The sequence below is a fragment of the Natator depressus genome, chromosome 7 (genome assembly GCF_965152275.1).
Source record: "Natator depressus isolate rNatDep1 chromosome 7, rNatDep2.hap1, whole genome shotgun sequence".
In the NCBI taxonomy this organism is placed as follows: Eukaryota; Metazoa; Chordata; order Testudines; family Cheloniidae; genus Natator; species Natator depressus.
This window is the reverse complement of record NC_134240.1, coordinates 31,881,308-31,894,758: the sequence shown is the minus strand read 5'-3', so window position 1 is coordinate 31,894,758 and position 13,451 is coordinate 31,881,308. Positions and strand designations below refer to the sequence as shown.

The 13,451-nt window shown below is 52.0% G+C and overlaps 1 protein-coding gene across 1 annotated transcript; it reads right to left on the bottom strand.

Moving 5' to 3' along the window:
- Window positions 1–7,195: 7,195 nt before the first annotated feature.
- Window positions 7,196–10,547, bottom strand: GPHA2 (glycoprotein hormone subunit alpha 2). The gene is given in 4 exon segments (XM_074959779.1): window positions 7,196–7,297; window positions 7,934–8,118; window positions 8,621–8,735; window positions 10,407–10,547. Coding segments are annotated over 4 exon segments (543 nt in total).
- Window positions 10,548–13,451: the final 2,904 nt, after the last annotated feature.

Genomic DNA, 13,451 nt, shown 5'->3' with positions numbered 1-13,451 from the left:
GATCCCCCCCTCTCCTATATATCTGTGCACAATCGTGACTGCCCTGCACAAACATACTTTGGGGAGATTCCCCTGTCATACCCCACACACACACACACACACACACACGCCCCAATGGAATCCAGGCTTCTATGGGATCCTGTTTTCTCCTCCCGGCCCTCCATTGCTGCTCCAACAGGCAAATGTATCTCTCCTAACACAAATGCCTCAATAGCAGAGATGTTAGAGGGGTCTATGTAGTGCCCTCAGGTACAGGACCAGCAGCCATGGATGTGACAGAGGACAGAAGGGATTGTTAGTGGGGAGGCAGGAGTGGAGGGCCTGTTGTCACCCACTACCTGATTTTTTTTTTTTTTTGTACACTGCTAAGGGACAGAGAGGGAAGCAGCTGGGGAACTGGATCTGGGGTCCATGGGTATGTGAGGGTGGGGGTACCCCTCCCTGGAGCTGGGGGTGGTGTAGAAAGGCAAGGAAGAGAGCAGCCTTATAGCCCTGCAAGGCTAATATCAATCTCCCCTGCTTCTTCCTCCCAATCCTCTTGGTTCAGCTTTTGGGGGTACATTCCTTCTTGCCATGACCCCTCCCTGCAGCAGCTGTCAGCTGCTACTGTCACTTTAAAAGTTTGCTTCCTTCTTCCTTTTCAATTTCCATTGGAAACATGGGTCAGTCTATTCAAAACATCCCCTCCCCCCCATGGTGCACTCTATCCTGCAGCATTCCCCAGATGGTAGAGTCAGTATACCCCCTCCCTGTTTAGATGGTATGGTCCATTCTGCTCCATCTCCTTAGGGAGTGATCAAGTTGAACCAACCCCTTTTCCAGCTTGGAGCCTTGATAGACTGTACCATCTGGGGAAATAAAGGGATGAGCTGAAGATTACTATTTGATGTGGTCTTTGAGTGGCTTGTACCATCTGGAATCAATTGTTGCATCTTTGGGGCTAAAGAGGGAGGGGTCTGCATAGGCCCTGCCATGGAAGTGGGAGAAGGGTGTTGAATAGGCTGTGCTATCTCAGGAGATAGGGGAAAGGGATTTAGGACTGTTCCATTCTGGGAACAGGGAGAACTGTATAGATGATCATTGCTGGGTTGGGGAAGTTAAACTTGACTTTTCCAAGTCTAGCAATGGGGGGGGGGGAGGGGGAATAGGCTGTGTGGTCACAGGGCAAGGGAGGTTGGATTCAGCATTCCAGCGCTGGGAAAGGGATAAGTGCACAGTTTCTATTATATTAAAGGGGGTGAGCTGGATGGAACCTGCCATTGCGGGGGTGGGGGCAGTTGACTGCTCTCTCTCTCATTGAATGGACTACACCATTTGGCTGGGTGGATGGCAATGAATCTCATAGGTGAGAAGGAAGGGCCTGAATAGACTATGCCATTTGAAGGGGGTGTTGAATAGACTTACCATTTTGGGGCATGGGGGTTGAAAAATTCCCCATTTCTAGTCCTGCTGAGCCCATGCTCTTGCATCTCCGATGTCTTAATTTTCTTCCCATCTTTGAGTGCCGGCGCTGGCCAAAAGGCATCCCGGGTATCACATCGTGCCCTCAATACTAGGCATGACTTAAAATATTTTACAGTTTCCTGGGGGTTTTGTTATTTTTTTAATTACTATTTTATTGGTGGGAGTAGTGGGATATTTTTAATTTAAACCTTAATTTATTTGTAGCAACTCACACCATATGGTGACTGTAGTAACCGGGTGCACAATTGTTGTCTCTTAGATACAGCGGCGACGTAGTTACCATGAGAGGAATTGGGGTTGGGGATGGACATCAGGGGTTATTTTTGAGGGAGGAGGAATTCGGGGGGAGGGTGGAGTAAAAAACAAGAAGTTAAATTACTATATTTAAGATAATTTGGTTTAAAGCTACCCTCTCTCTTCTTCTCCCCCCCCCCTTATTTTTGTTTGCTGGATAAGTCTGTATTCAATAAAGAGATACTTTCATGTCACTGGGCTCTGCAGATTCCATTCACAAAGCGTTAAGGTGGGAGAAGGGGCATGTAGGTGGGGGCTGGGAGTCAGGACACCTGGGTTCTTTTCGCAGTCACTGATTTGTTCTGTGACCTTGGGCAGGTTGCAGATCACGGAGTTCTCTTGCTATGTAAAATACACTCACCACAGCTGGTGGCAGTGTTAATTGCTGGGTGGCAGTAGATGAGGGCAAAGTATAAACTGCTCATTGGGCAAAGAGAGAGAGAGAGAGAAACACGAGTTGAAAAGCAGGGTGGGAAGAGCACTAGGCTTTCCCCACCCAAAGCTGGCCATAGAACTCTGGACTCAGAGTTCCAGTCCTCCCCTCTCCCCCGCCCACCCCTCCCCCCCCCCAGCCTTCACAATTGGTGACTGGGCTGGGACTTGGGGGGGAATCCGTATATGAGCAGCATATGGAGTTTGATGGGTAGAGGATGCTAGTGGTCCCCTCTGTTGGGGAGGGGCAGGTCCATGGTGTTCAGAGCTTGCTCTAAATCAGAGGTGGGCAAACTACGGCCCGTGGGACTGTCCTGCCTAGCCCCTGAGCTCCTGACTGGGGAGGCTAGCCCCCGGTCCCTCCCGCCCAGCCAGAGCACGCCACGCTGCCAAGCGCTCTGTCCTGCTGCTCTTGCTGGGCAGCATGGTGACGTGGCTGGCTCTGGCCTAGTAAGGGGGTGAGGAGTGGGGGTCCCGGGGCTGCAGCCAGGGAGCAGGGGATGGTTGGGGGTTCTGGGTGTGGGCGGTCAGGGAGTGGGGGGGGTTGGATGGGGCAGAGGTTTTGGGGGGGTGGTCAGGGAATGGGGGGTTGGGTGGGGTCTTGGGGGGAGTGGTCGGACAAGGAGCGGGGGGGTTGGATGGGGGTGGGGTCTTGAGGGGAGCAGTCAGGCATTGGGAAGTGGGAGGGGGAAGATAGGGGGTGAGGGCCAGGGTGTTTGGGGAGGCACAGCCTTCCCTACCCGGCCCTCTGTATAGTTTTGCAAAACTCGGGCCAAAAAGTTTGCCCACCCCTGCTCTAAATCCTTCTGCAGGGGATGGAAGTAAGAAGGCTAGCCATGCTCACTGTGCCCTGGGGCTGGGGAGTGGCCTGTTACCCCCTGCCAACAAGCAGAGCAAAGAGGGATATCAGTGTCCTAGTGGGGAGCACCCAGTAATGAATTGGTTCCAGCTCTCCCCCAGTACGAATAGAAACCAGCACTATTTTTCTCCCTACAGCCTAGGAAGGGCTGGCCTTGTGGGTACAGCTCTGTAATGAGACCCTGGAGTCCTGGCTTCAAATCCTAGTTGTGTGTGGTGTTTCCCCGTCTCTGAGAGGGGGATCAGCGCGTTTCCAGTGGGGTATAATCCCAGTCACACTTGGAAGGGTCAGATACTCTAGGGGGATGCGAGGACTCTAATGTCTGAGCCAATAGCGATCTTCATTTGCTGTTCCAGTAGCAGGACTGCTCTAGTCACACTCCGGGCACAGCTGACTCTCTCCAGAAGAGGGCAGCAGCAGCAGCCACCCCATTGACGAGCCTGTATATCAGCAGTTTCTAACGGGGGGTTGACCCCCAAATGGGGTCATGCCATCAGCAGATGGGGTTGGGGCAGTCCCTAATAGGCAAAGGATGCCATTTGTCTCTGCACAGTGTGACCCCTGTGTGTGAGAGGTCATGATGCATGGAGCATGTCATTTTGCTCTACAGCCTGGTATCCTCCACACAGTGTGACCTCGTCTGCTCCATATGGATGAGATCACACTGCAGAGTCTGCCATTTTGTAGAGCAAAATGGCCGCCTCTATGCAGTGTGACCTTGCATGCGTAGTGAGTACATGGTCTTGGTCACTTGGTGCGCACAGTGCCCTTTTGCTCTTCAAAATGGTGCCCTCCACACTGGCTGGGATCCCGGCAGGAAGTACTTTGTTGAAATGCACTTGTGCCAGCAAAACTTTGGGAAGTGCTGATCTATATGGTCTGATTCTAACGCGGTTCCTTTTGCTTTTTTCCCCCCACTCCATCCTAGGGCAGGATACATCACTCCCCATACCTCAGGTAATCGTATGTCGGAGGAGGCTGAAGAAGCCCATCCTGTGAGTGCCCTACAGGGAACCCTATCACCAGCTCTGCACCTCTGGCCGCTACTGGAACATCCACCCCAGCATTAGCCCATTGCCTGCCTTCCTGCAGGCACTGATGCTGGCAGCAGGGGAGAGGGGAGTGTTTTCACCCATGTGCTACAAGGGGGGGAGAAATGGTGAACTGAACCCTCAGCCAGTGCCTTGACTTAAGGGTGATGCCAGTAGGAGTCCCCCTCCACGAGGATGCTGGGGAAGCAGAGGTGGGGAACCTGTGGGACTCTGCCCCTGGAGGGTGCTGGGAAAATGGAGGCATGGTGTTGAGATTCAAGCCACAAATATGTCTTCAGTAGGCAGACCACTTCCAATTGACCAGTAGGCTTCCAGAGTGGGCATTGCCTTCCCCATTGGGCAGCCAATGAGTTGCCCCTGCAAGTATGTCTGTCTACCAGCCAGCAGGAGCACCTGCCCCCATGGACCAGTGAGGCAGCGGGTCCCTACCATGGGCCAGCGGTGAAGGCTTTGAATTCTTCCTAGCCTGGATGCCCCAGCAGGGCAGCAGCTGCCAGCCGCTCATGGACCTGCAGGGATCTCCATTGATCATGCCCCCTGTGGCTTCTTGCTGCCCCTGCAGGAGTGGCCTGGATTGATAGAAGCTGTGTGTGGGAAAGAGCCTTTGGAGGGGCAGGTCTCTAGTGTTCTCTAATCAGAATAAAGTTTCCTAGCTGGAGTCAGGTTCCTTGACACAGAAATCAGCCCCACCCTGGTCTCTGCCCCATGCTCCCATGTCTAGTCCCCCTCTGCCACAACCCCATGCCCTCACCCCCACCACGTGTGCAGAGTAGAGCTTTCCTTGAAGGCCAAGTGGTTCCTGGCTTGGGAACACAATGGCTTGAGCACAGTGGGAGTGGGGTGGGGGCTCCAGATCAGACTTCTGAACCACTTACACACCTGGCTGGGAGATGAGGCCCTTTACACAACCAGACTGTGGGTCTAGGGCATCAGCTCAGTAAGAGGCTATCCCAGCCCAGAGTCCCCTTCCCTCCTCTGATGTTAACCTTTGCACCAGTGCAATGAAGGTTTCTATCCCTGTTTTAAAGAGGGGGAAACAGAGGCACTGAGTGACAACAGTCACATGGTGAGACTACAATAGAACCCATGAGTTCTGGCTCCCCTCTTCACTTGCTCTACCCCACTAGACCCCACTCCCCTCCCAGAACCAGGGATAGAACCCTGGAGTCCTGATTCCCAGCCCCTCCGGCTCTAACCCATTGGATTCCACTCCTCTCTCAGCATTGAGAATAGAACCCAGGAGTCCTGGTTCTCAGTCCCTCTCTGCTCTAACCACTAGCCCCTAGACCTCATTCCCCTCACAGAGCGAGCAATAGAACCCAAAACCCCACACTATAACCCCTAGATTCACTTCCCCCCCCCACCCCAACCCCCCAAAGCTGAGACTGAATTCTTATCTTCTAATTGTTCACGGTCTGGGCTTTGGCCACTGGCCCTTTCTGCCTCTTCCTATGCAGACTGGCTCCCTGGTATAACACTATTCCCTGATGGGGCCATGGTCTGAGGCTGAATTTGGCCCTGCCTATTTCTATGACTTGTACAGAACCCATCTAGGGATTTAACACCTATGACGTGAGAACCAAGAGGAGATGCTGCTTCTTGCAGCCATCAAAACTCCTGGTCACCAAGACAGTAGGTGATCCAAGATGAGTGGGATTTTTTTTAAAGTGCTGCTTAATTTTAGCAGCTGGGCCTGACACCTTTAAGCAGCCCAGCTGGAAAGGTTTGTTTGGCACAGAAACTGCTGGGCAAGTTGAAGTTTCTTCAGCAAGATCATTTATTTTAATAGCTCACGTACTACAGCACTCAGCCAGAGAGCGGAAGCACAGGTAGCCTTGGCCCCAACGCAGTGTTGTTATTCATATTAGAGTCTCGGCAACTTGACCAAGATCAGGGCCCCCATCAGGGAGCACAGACAGAGTGAAAGGGAGTTCTTGCCTTAAAGAGCTCACAATCGAAATAGGCAAATGATGGGAAGCACAGTAAGAAGAAAGAACGTACGCATGGTCACACAGCAGGTCAGAACGACTAGACCCCATATCGCCAGTGTATAAAACACAGCTCTCTGGCTACCCCACTACACTACGCCCTATACCAGCTCCAACTGGCCTTTTACCAGGTGTGGGTGAAGTCAGATGTGTGCAGGCTCAAGCTATGTCTCTGGCTCTGCCTCTGGCACTCCCATATAAAAATGAGCAATGGGAACCCACTTTCCTTCCATAGACTCCCTAGGAGGCCTAGGTTCTGGTTCTGTACTAGGATGCTCTGCTTGGTAAATAAAGGGGTCTTAAAGGGTTCCATTTGTTATGGGGTCAGGATTCAGTCATGTTCTACTCATGGAGGGATCTTTCCTGCGAATGACAATCAACTCTCAGGGGCCAAGGCATGAGCTGATCTCTTCTCTAGGGTCAGGAAGGAACATATTTTATGCTCTAGCCCAGAGGTGGGCAAACTACGGCCCGCAGGCTACATCCGGCCCGCGGGACCATCCTGCCCGGCCCCTGAGCTCCTGACAAGGAGGAGGGGGGTTGGATGAGTCAGGGATTCTGAGGGGGGCAGTCAAGGAGTGGGAAGTGGGAGGGGGCAGATGGGGGCAGAGGCCAGGCTGTTTGGGGAGGCACAGCCTTCCCTACCTGGCCCTCTATATAGTTTTGCAACCCCGATGTAGCCCTAAGGCCAAAAAGTTTGCCCACCCCTGCTCTAGCCAGATACATTAACCTGAGATCAGGTATTGGCTTCTTGGCAACACAGCAGAGGGGAAAGGAGCCCATGAATTTCTCTGACTAGGCCCAGCGTACAGGCAACACCCATTTACAGCCCTACTTGGGTTGGGGAGCCTGGCTCTGCGGTTTGTTCCGGCTGGGGGCTGACTGCTAGTGGTATCTATTTGCAAAGACAAACCTACAGCAGCAGCGAACTGGCAAATTGAAGCTCTCGGTAAAGCTGGGAGCAGCCGGGGTGCCCTCTCGTGGTGGCAAAGCAAGCTTGGTGTGGACTGCAGTGGCCCCTGCTGACACATGTTAATATGCACAGTTCTAGACAAGCCCAGGCTGTGGGTTCCTGGATGTCGCAGGAGAGGGCTTCCCTGGCCGAGTCAGTATCGGGAGAGGCGGCACATGTCGCACTGGCAGCTCTTGGCAGTGAAGATCTCTATCTCTTCGTGGCGGATGGCCCGGCAATACAGGCGGACTTTGATCTGTGGCAGGGGGATGGGAGGGTGAGAGAGGGACTGGTGCCCACCCCCGGTGCCCACCCTGAATTCCAGGCCGTGGTGCAAGTTAGAGCGGGTGCCACTTCCCATGATCCCTTGGGGGCAGAAAATAGCCAGAGAATGTTGCATTCTGGCCACGCCCCTTCCTAGGAGCAGAGCCCTTTTAACGCCACACTGACTGGCAGGGATGGATTCTGAAAGGGCCACAGAGTAGCCCTGAGATTCCAGCCAGCGCTGAAGATCCCCCCTCGTGAGCGCTGTGCCGGACCAGGGTGCGCTGCACGTCTGCCAGTCACATCACTCGTGTGGCTGTAGCGTGCACCAAATCCCCAAAGTAGCTGAGAATCGGCCCTGCTGTGTCCATCCAGCTTCCCCTAAGTGCTTCGATCCCAGCTGCTGTCTCTGGGATCTGGTGAATCATTGGGGAGCTACTGGATTCCCCCATACCTGTGTATCCTCGAAACGAGCCCCCTCTCTCTTGCTGCTATCTATCATCCCAGCTCTTGCATGCACACGGGAGCCCCATGTCTCCCAGTCTGGCTGAGTTTGTGGGAAGACTCATACCAGCCTGGGCCCACACTGTGGGGCAGGATCTATGGCATATCCTCCAGCCCCGCTCACCTTCTGCATCTTGCTGATGGTGCAGCACTGGGACACAGAGGTGATGTTGTGTTTGAAGCTGCTGGCCAGCAGGACGGAGTACTTGGAGGGGAAGGCACTGGATTCGCAGTAGCCCACACAGGCCTGAACCACATGGGTCCCACGGCAGGTCCCACGGCGGTCGCTCTTGATGGTAACATCAAATGCTGTGGAGACAGAGGAGAGTTCAGTCTTCATGGCCTGGCCAGCCCTCAACCTCTGTGCTGATGAGCTAGGGGCTGGGCAGAGAGCCAACTAACTCATTCCACACTAGGCCCACAGAACAGGAAGGACCCTACTTGCTTGGGATTTGAACTGGCAACTTTAGGATCCAAAAGACCCATCCCCTGCACCGAACACTCAAGTGGGTTTACAGCCATGAGCATCCCTGTAAAGTACAGGTGTGCAAAAGTCAACTGTGGGGGGCAGGGAGCTATAGTGGTTAGAGATTCCTGGGTTCTATTCCTGGTTCTGTCACAGACTATGCTTGACCTCAGGGCCAAGTCACTTCCCCCTGCTGTGCATCAGTTTCCCAGACTGTAAAATGCAGCAATTTCAGGAGTCCCCGGGGAGGGGGTCAGCATCAGATCCAGGGTTAGGGAGATCCTGGCTCCCTGGTGCCATATTCAGCCCTGACACCGCTCCATTTCCCCCCTCCTCTGTCCTTACGGTGCAGATGGCAGCCAGGCCCGATGGCCTCATAGCTCCAGCATGGGGAAGCCATAAGGATCAGCAGCAGGGAGATGATGATGACAGCATGGCAGGACGGCATGGTGCATGGGCTCTGCAATGGGAATGGCACATGCTCAGGGTACAGAATCAGGGCAGCAGGAGGTGGGAGCGAAGGGACTGCTCTGATTAGAATGGTGTGCACATGCATGCATGTGTGCACAGCTACCCTCTGCTGGCTGGAATCTGAACCTCTGAGATGTGTGTCCTAGCTCCTATACTGCTAATGGGGATCCTTCTTGAGTGGAAGGGCTCTAGCCTTTGGGAACAGAAGAGACTGGGATGTGCTGAGGCAAAGGCCATAGACCAAGCTTCAGAGTCTGGGCTGTCCTTATCCCCCCTCCCCACACACTCAGGTTCATAGATTCCAAGGCTAGAAGGGACCATTGTGATCTTCTGGCCTGACCCCCTGTACAGCACATGCCAGCGAACTTCCCCAAAATCATTCCTAGAGCAGATCTTTTAGAAAAATATCCAATCTTGATTTTAAATGGTCCATGATGGAAAATCCACCTCTGCCCTGGGGAACTAGTTCCAGTGGTTAATTATCTTCACTGATAAAAATGTGCACCGTCTTTCCAGTCTTTCTCTGCTAGACTCAGGAGCCCATTATTCCATGTTTTGTTTCCCATGTCGGTACTGCTAGACTGTGATCAAGTCCCCCCCTTCACCTTCTCTTTGATAAGCTAGGTAGATTGAGCTCCTTGAGTCTCTCACTGTCACCCAGGTTTTCTAATCCTTTAATTCTTCTTTCAGAGTAGCAGCCGTGTTAGTCTGTATCCACAAAAAGAAAAGGAGTACTTGTGGCACCTTAGAGATGAACAAATTTATTTGAGCATAAGCTTTCCTGAGCTACAGCTCACTTCATCGAATGCATCCGATGAACTGAGCTGTAGCTCACGAAAGCTTATGCTCAAATAAATTTGTTCGTCTCTAAGGTGCCACAAGTCCTTCTTTTAATCCTTCTTGTGGCTCTTCTCGGAACCCTCTGCACTTTATCCACATCCTTCGTGAACTGTGGAACCAGAACAGGGTGTTCTGGCCACGCTAGTGCCAAATAGAGAGACAAAATAACCTCTCTACTTCTATTCGAGATTCCCCGCTCTGTGAATCCAAGTATCACATTAGCCCTTTTGGCCACAGCATCACACTGGGAGCTCCCGTTCAGCTGATTCTCCACCACACCACACCCCACAAATCTTTTTCAGAGCCGCAACTTCCCAGGATAGAGTCCCTCATCAAGTAATCGATTTAGTCCAATTAAAGCACATATTGTTTGCTTGTGCCCACTCAGATTTGTACAGTTCTACCTGGAGTAAAACTGAACAGCAAATACAGTAAAATAGATTTTCCTTTTCGCTATAGCAAGCTCTTTCAACTCAATTTCTCTTGCAAATCAAAAGAGCAGTGATCAAAGGTGCATTGACTAGTATGCAGGGATTGGGAGTCAGGACTCCTAGATTCTATCAGTAACTCTGGGAGAGGGTCTAGTGGTTAGAGCAGTGGGCTGGGCATCCTGGGTTGTAGTCCCCGCTCTGGGAGCCAAGTTGGCTAGCACAAGCCTGTGAGCCTTCGATTGTTCCCTCTAATGACTATTCTCTCTTCACCTACAAACTCCTCCTGCCTCAAGGATTGAAAGGACCCAGGAACTTGCTCTGCCTTCAGTGCAGCTCAGACCCCAGCTTTTTGCCCCCTTCAATTCCCCCCAGCCAGGAGTGTATCCTACCATCTGTGCTTGGCTGGCAGGAAGTCCGCAGCAGAGGGTGTTAGCAGCTGTCTTGCACCAGGGTCCTGTTGGGCAGCTCCCAAGTCATGGTATCCTGCTGCAAGCTCTCCCAGGTGCTATATCTAGCTCAGGTATTTGCATCTCCACACCTCAGCCTGCCCCTTTAGGACTCTTACTTTTCCCATCTCCACCTCCTGCCCCGCCCCCACCAGCCCTCCCAGCTAAGAGAAATAAATTGCTCTCTGGATTTCCAGAGCCACTCACTTTTTCAGAGATCCCACCCCAACAACTTCCATCAGCTTCTGAGGCCAAGCCCTTCTTAGCTCTGGCTTAAAAGGGGCTTTGGAGCTGGGTAAAAGACCACTCGTGGTTACAATAAACTCCCTTCCCCTTAGAACCATCAATTCGGGGGCAGCGCAAGAAATAGTTTGTTAGCATAGAGGGTACGTGTGAATGTGCATGACAGAAAGTGCCACTGTCCTCTGTTAGATGGAATTGGAAAGACTCAAGTATGTTTCATAAGCCCCATATTGCTAACAGCCAATGGGGATTATCTGTAAACTCCAGACCTGTCCTTGTAATAGGAAAGGCCTGGAGCTCTAGCCACACGGCTGTGCATGCTGTCTAGAGACAACAGGGGTGTTGCTAGATTTGTATGTCTTGTTTTGAGCATAGTGCAAACTATGTATACACCCCATTTTACCTCCCAATGAGATGCAGCTGCTTCTGGGGTGGGGTGAGACTTATACATCCACCAGTGAGATGCAGCAGCTATTTAACAGCACCGAGCCAGGGGACTTTTAATGAGTGTTGAGGACATGGGTCTTGCATCTCATCTGATGTACCAGATGCTGCGATCCAAAGAACCAATGAATGGCAAGCACCCGCTCAGACCAAGCAAACTGTGCTTCTGCAGACCAAGCAAACTGCAATAATGTCTTCCTGCAGGCAGCCTTCCAGCTCAGGAGCACAGTAAGTCCCCTGCTAGACACCCCGGCGTGCATCTGACTACCGGTGCATTAGGGAGATAATTGCATTGCCTTTGCAAAATGTGCCCATTTCTTGCTAATAACAATTTCTCCAGACTGGTGCAGGGTCATTCCAGGTCACAGCTCTGGCTCCATGGGCAGCTCAGCAAAGAACAATGGCTTGTCCTCGTCCAGTGGCTCTCCTTGGAGTGCCAGGGTGTATTAATTAATCACTGGTCTCTAGAACCAAGCTCTGCGATAGACTTGCTGAGTGACCTCGGGTGGGTCACCACCCTTCTTTGGGCCTCAGTTTCCCCATCTGTGATTAAAGGGATAATTATAATCTAAATAAATAAGACAAAAGAAGAATGATCAACCTCATGTTCCAGGTAGGGAAACTGAGACCCAGAGAGAGTCAGCAACCGGCCCAGGGTCACCCAGGGAGTCTGTGGCTGAGCCAAAACCTAGATCTCCTGAGCCACAGCCCCATGCCTTAACCCTCAAAATCCCTGCTCTTCTCCATCCATCACTGAGCTGTCTCTTGCTTGATAGGGGACGGTGCCAGTTCTGCAGAGACCCCAGCACCTTCCAGGAAAAGCATGGGCAAGTAGACAATGTTGTACAATGGCTAGTATGCTGGGCTAGAACTCGGGCCACCTGGGTTTATTCCTGGCCTGCTGCAGCCCTTGGGTGACGTCACTTCCTCCTTTAGTACCCTAGAAACAAGAATCAACCTTTCTGGCTCTGCTGTGGGGTGGGTCACATTAATGGTGGGGAAACTGAGGCACAGAGCTGGGGAAGTGACTTGCCCAAGGTGAAATGGTGAGTCAGTTCTCAGAGCAATGGATTCCAATGGACAAAGGTGTAGCAAGATCAAGTGGCTGGTAGATGAAACTAGGCAAATTGAGACTGGAAGCAGGGCACAAATGTGTAACAGTGAGGGGGAATTCACCACTTCCGAAAGGAAGGGTTGTGGATTCTCCACCACATCCAATCTTGATTTAAAAATTGTCGGTATTTCTAGCAGGTCTGCTCTGGTTCACACAGGAGTTAATGCAGGGATGTCTTGTGGCCTGTGCTGTGCAGGAGGTCAGACCAGATGATCCCAGTGGTCCCTTCTGGCCTTATCATCTAGGAAAATGGCTGCCTTCTCCTAATCTTTACTGACAGGTTTGATCTTGCTTCTGAAAGCTGAATGAAAACCTGCCACCCAGAGGCTGGGGGGAGGGAAGGATCCTTCCCAAAAGAACAAAACTGCCACTATAGAACAAAGGGATCCCAGTGTCTCCTCTGGAGGAGGTTAAATCCAGCTGTGGGGGTGACAGGCAGTTGAACCCAGGCTGGAAATGGCTGAAGTTGACCAATGGTGGAGGGGGAGATCTGGGGGAGAGGGGATTCATTTTAAAGATTCTTTTTCAAACCAAAACAACAACTTGGGTGGTTTTGTTTGGGGTTTTTTGGTGGGGTTTCTTATTTGCTATACATGGTAGGGCAAGATTGTTAGAGGCCCGGGCCAGGATCAGGACCTCCAGTTGGGCCAGACACTGCACAGACCCTGACCGAGACTGGGGGACCCCAGGTGTGCTGGGTGCTGCACAGACCCAGACTGAGATTGGTGCCCCCATTGTGCTGGGTGCCGTACACACCCCTGTCCAAGATCAGGCCTTCCATTGTGCCAGGCAGGCAGACAGCGAGAGACCGTCCCTGCCCCAAAGAGGTCACAGTCTACATAGATAAAGGAAGGTGAATTAGCCTTGTTTTTTAGCTGAAGACTGAGGCACGGAGAGGGGAAGTGATTTGCACAAGGCTACCTAAGGAGTCAGTGGCAGAGACAAAAATCAAACCCAGCCCTCCTGTGGCTTAGTCCAGCCCCTTAGCTACAAGACCATCCTTCCTGCTGTAAGAATAGCACTGGCCTGTCTTTATTTAGGGGCTTATGGATTTAGGATCCTGACTTTTAAAATCTTAAAGATCAAATTTTCCAAATTGCCTAAGCCCCATTTTCAAAAGTGACTTGGAGTCATTTTGAAAATGGGGCATAAGCATCTTTGGAGAATGTGATTCCCCCAGGCCTCTA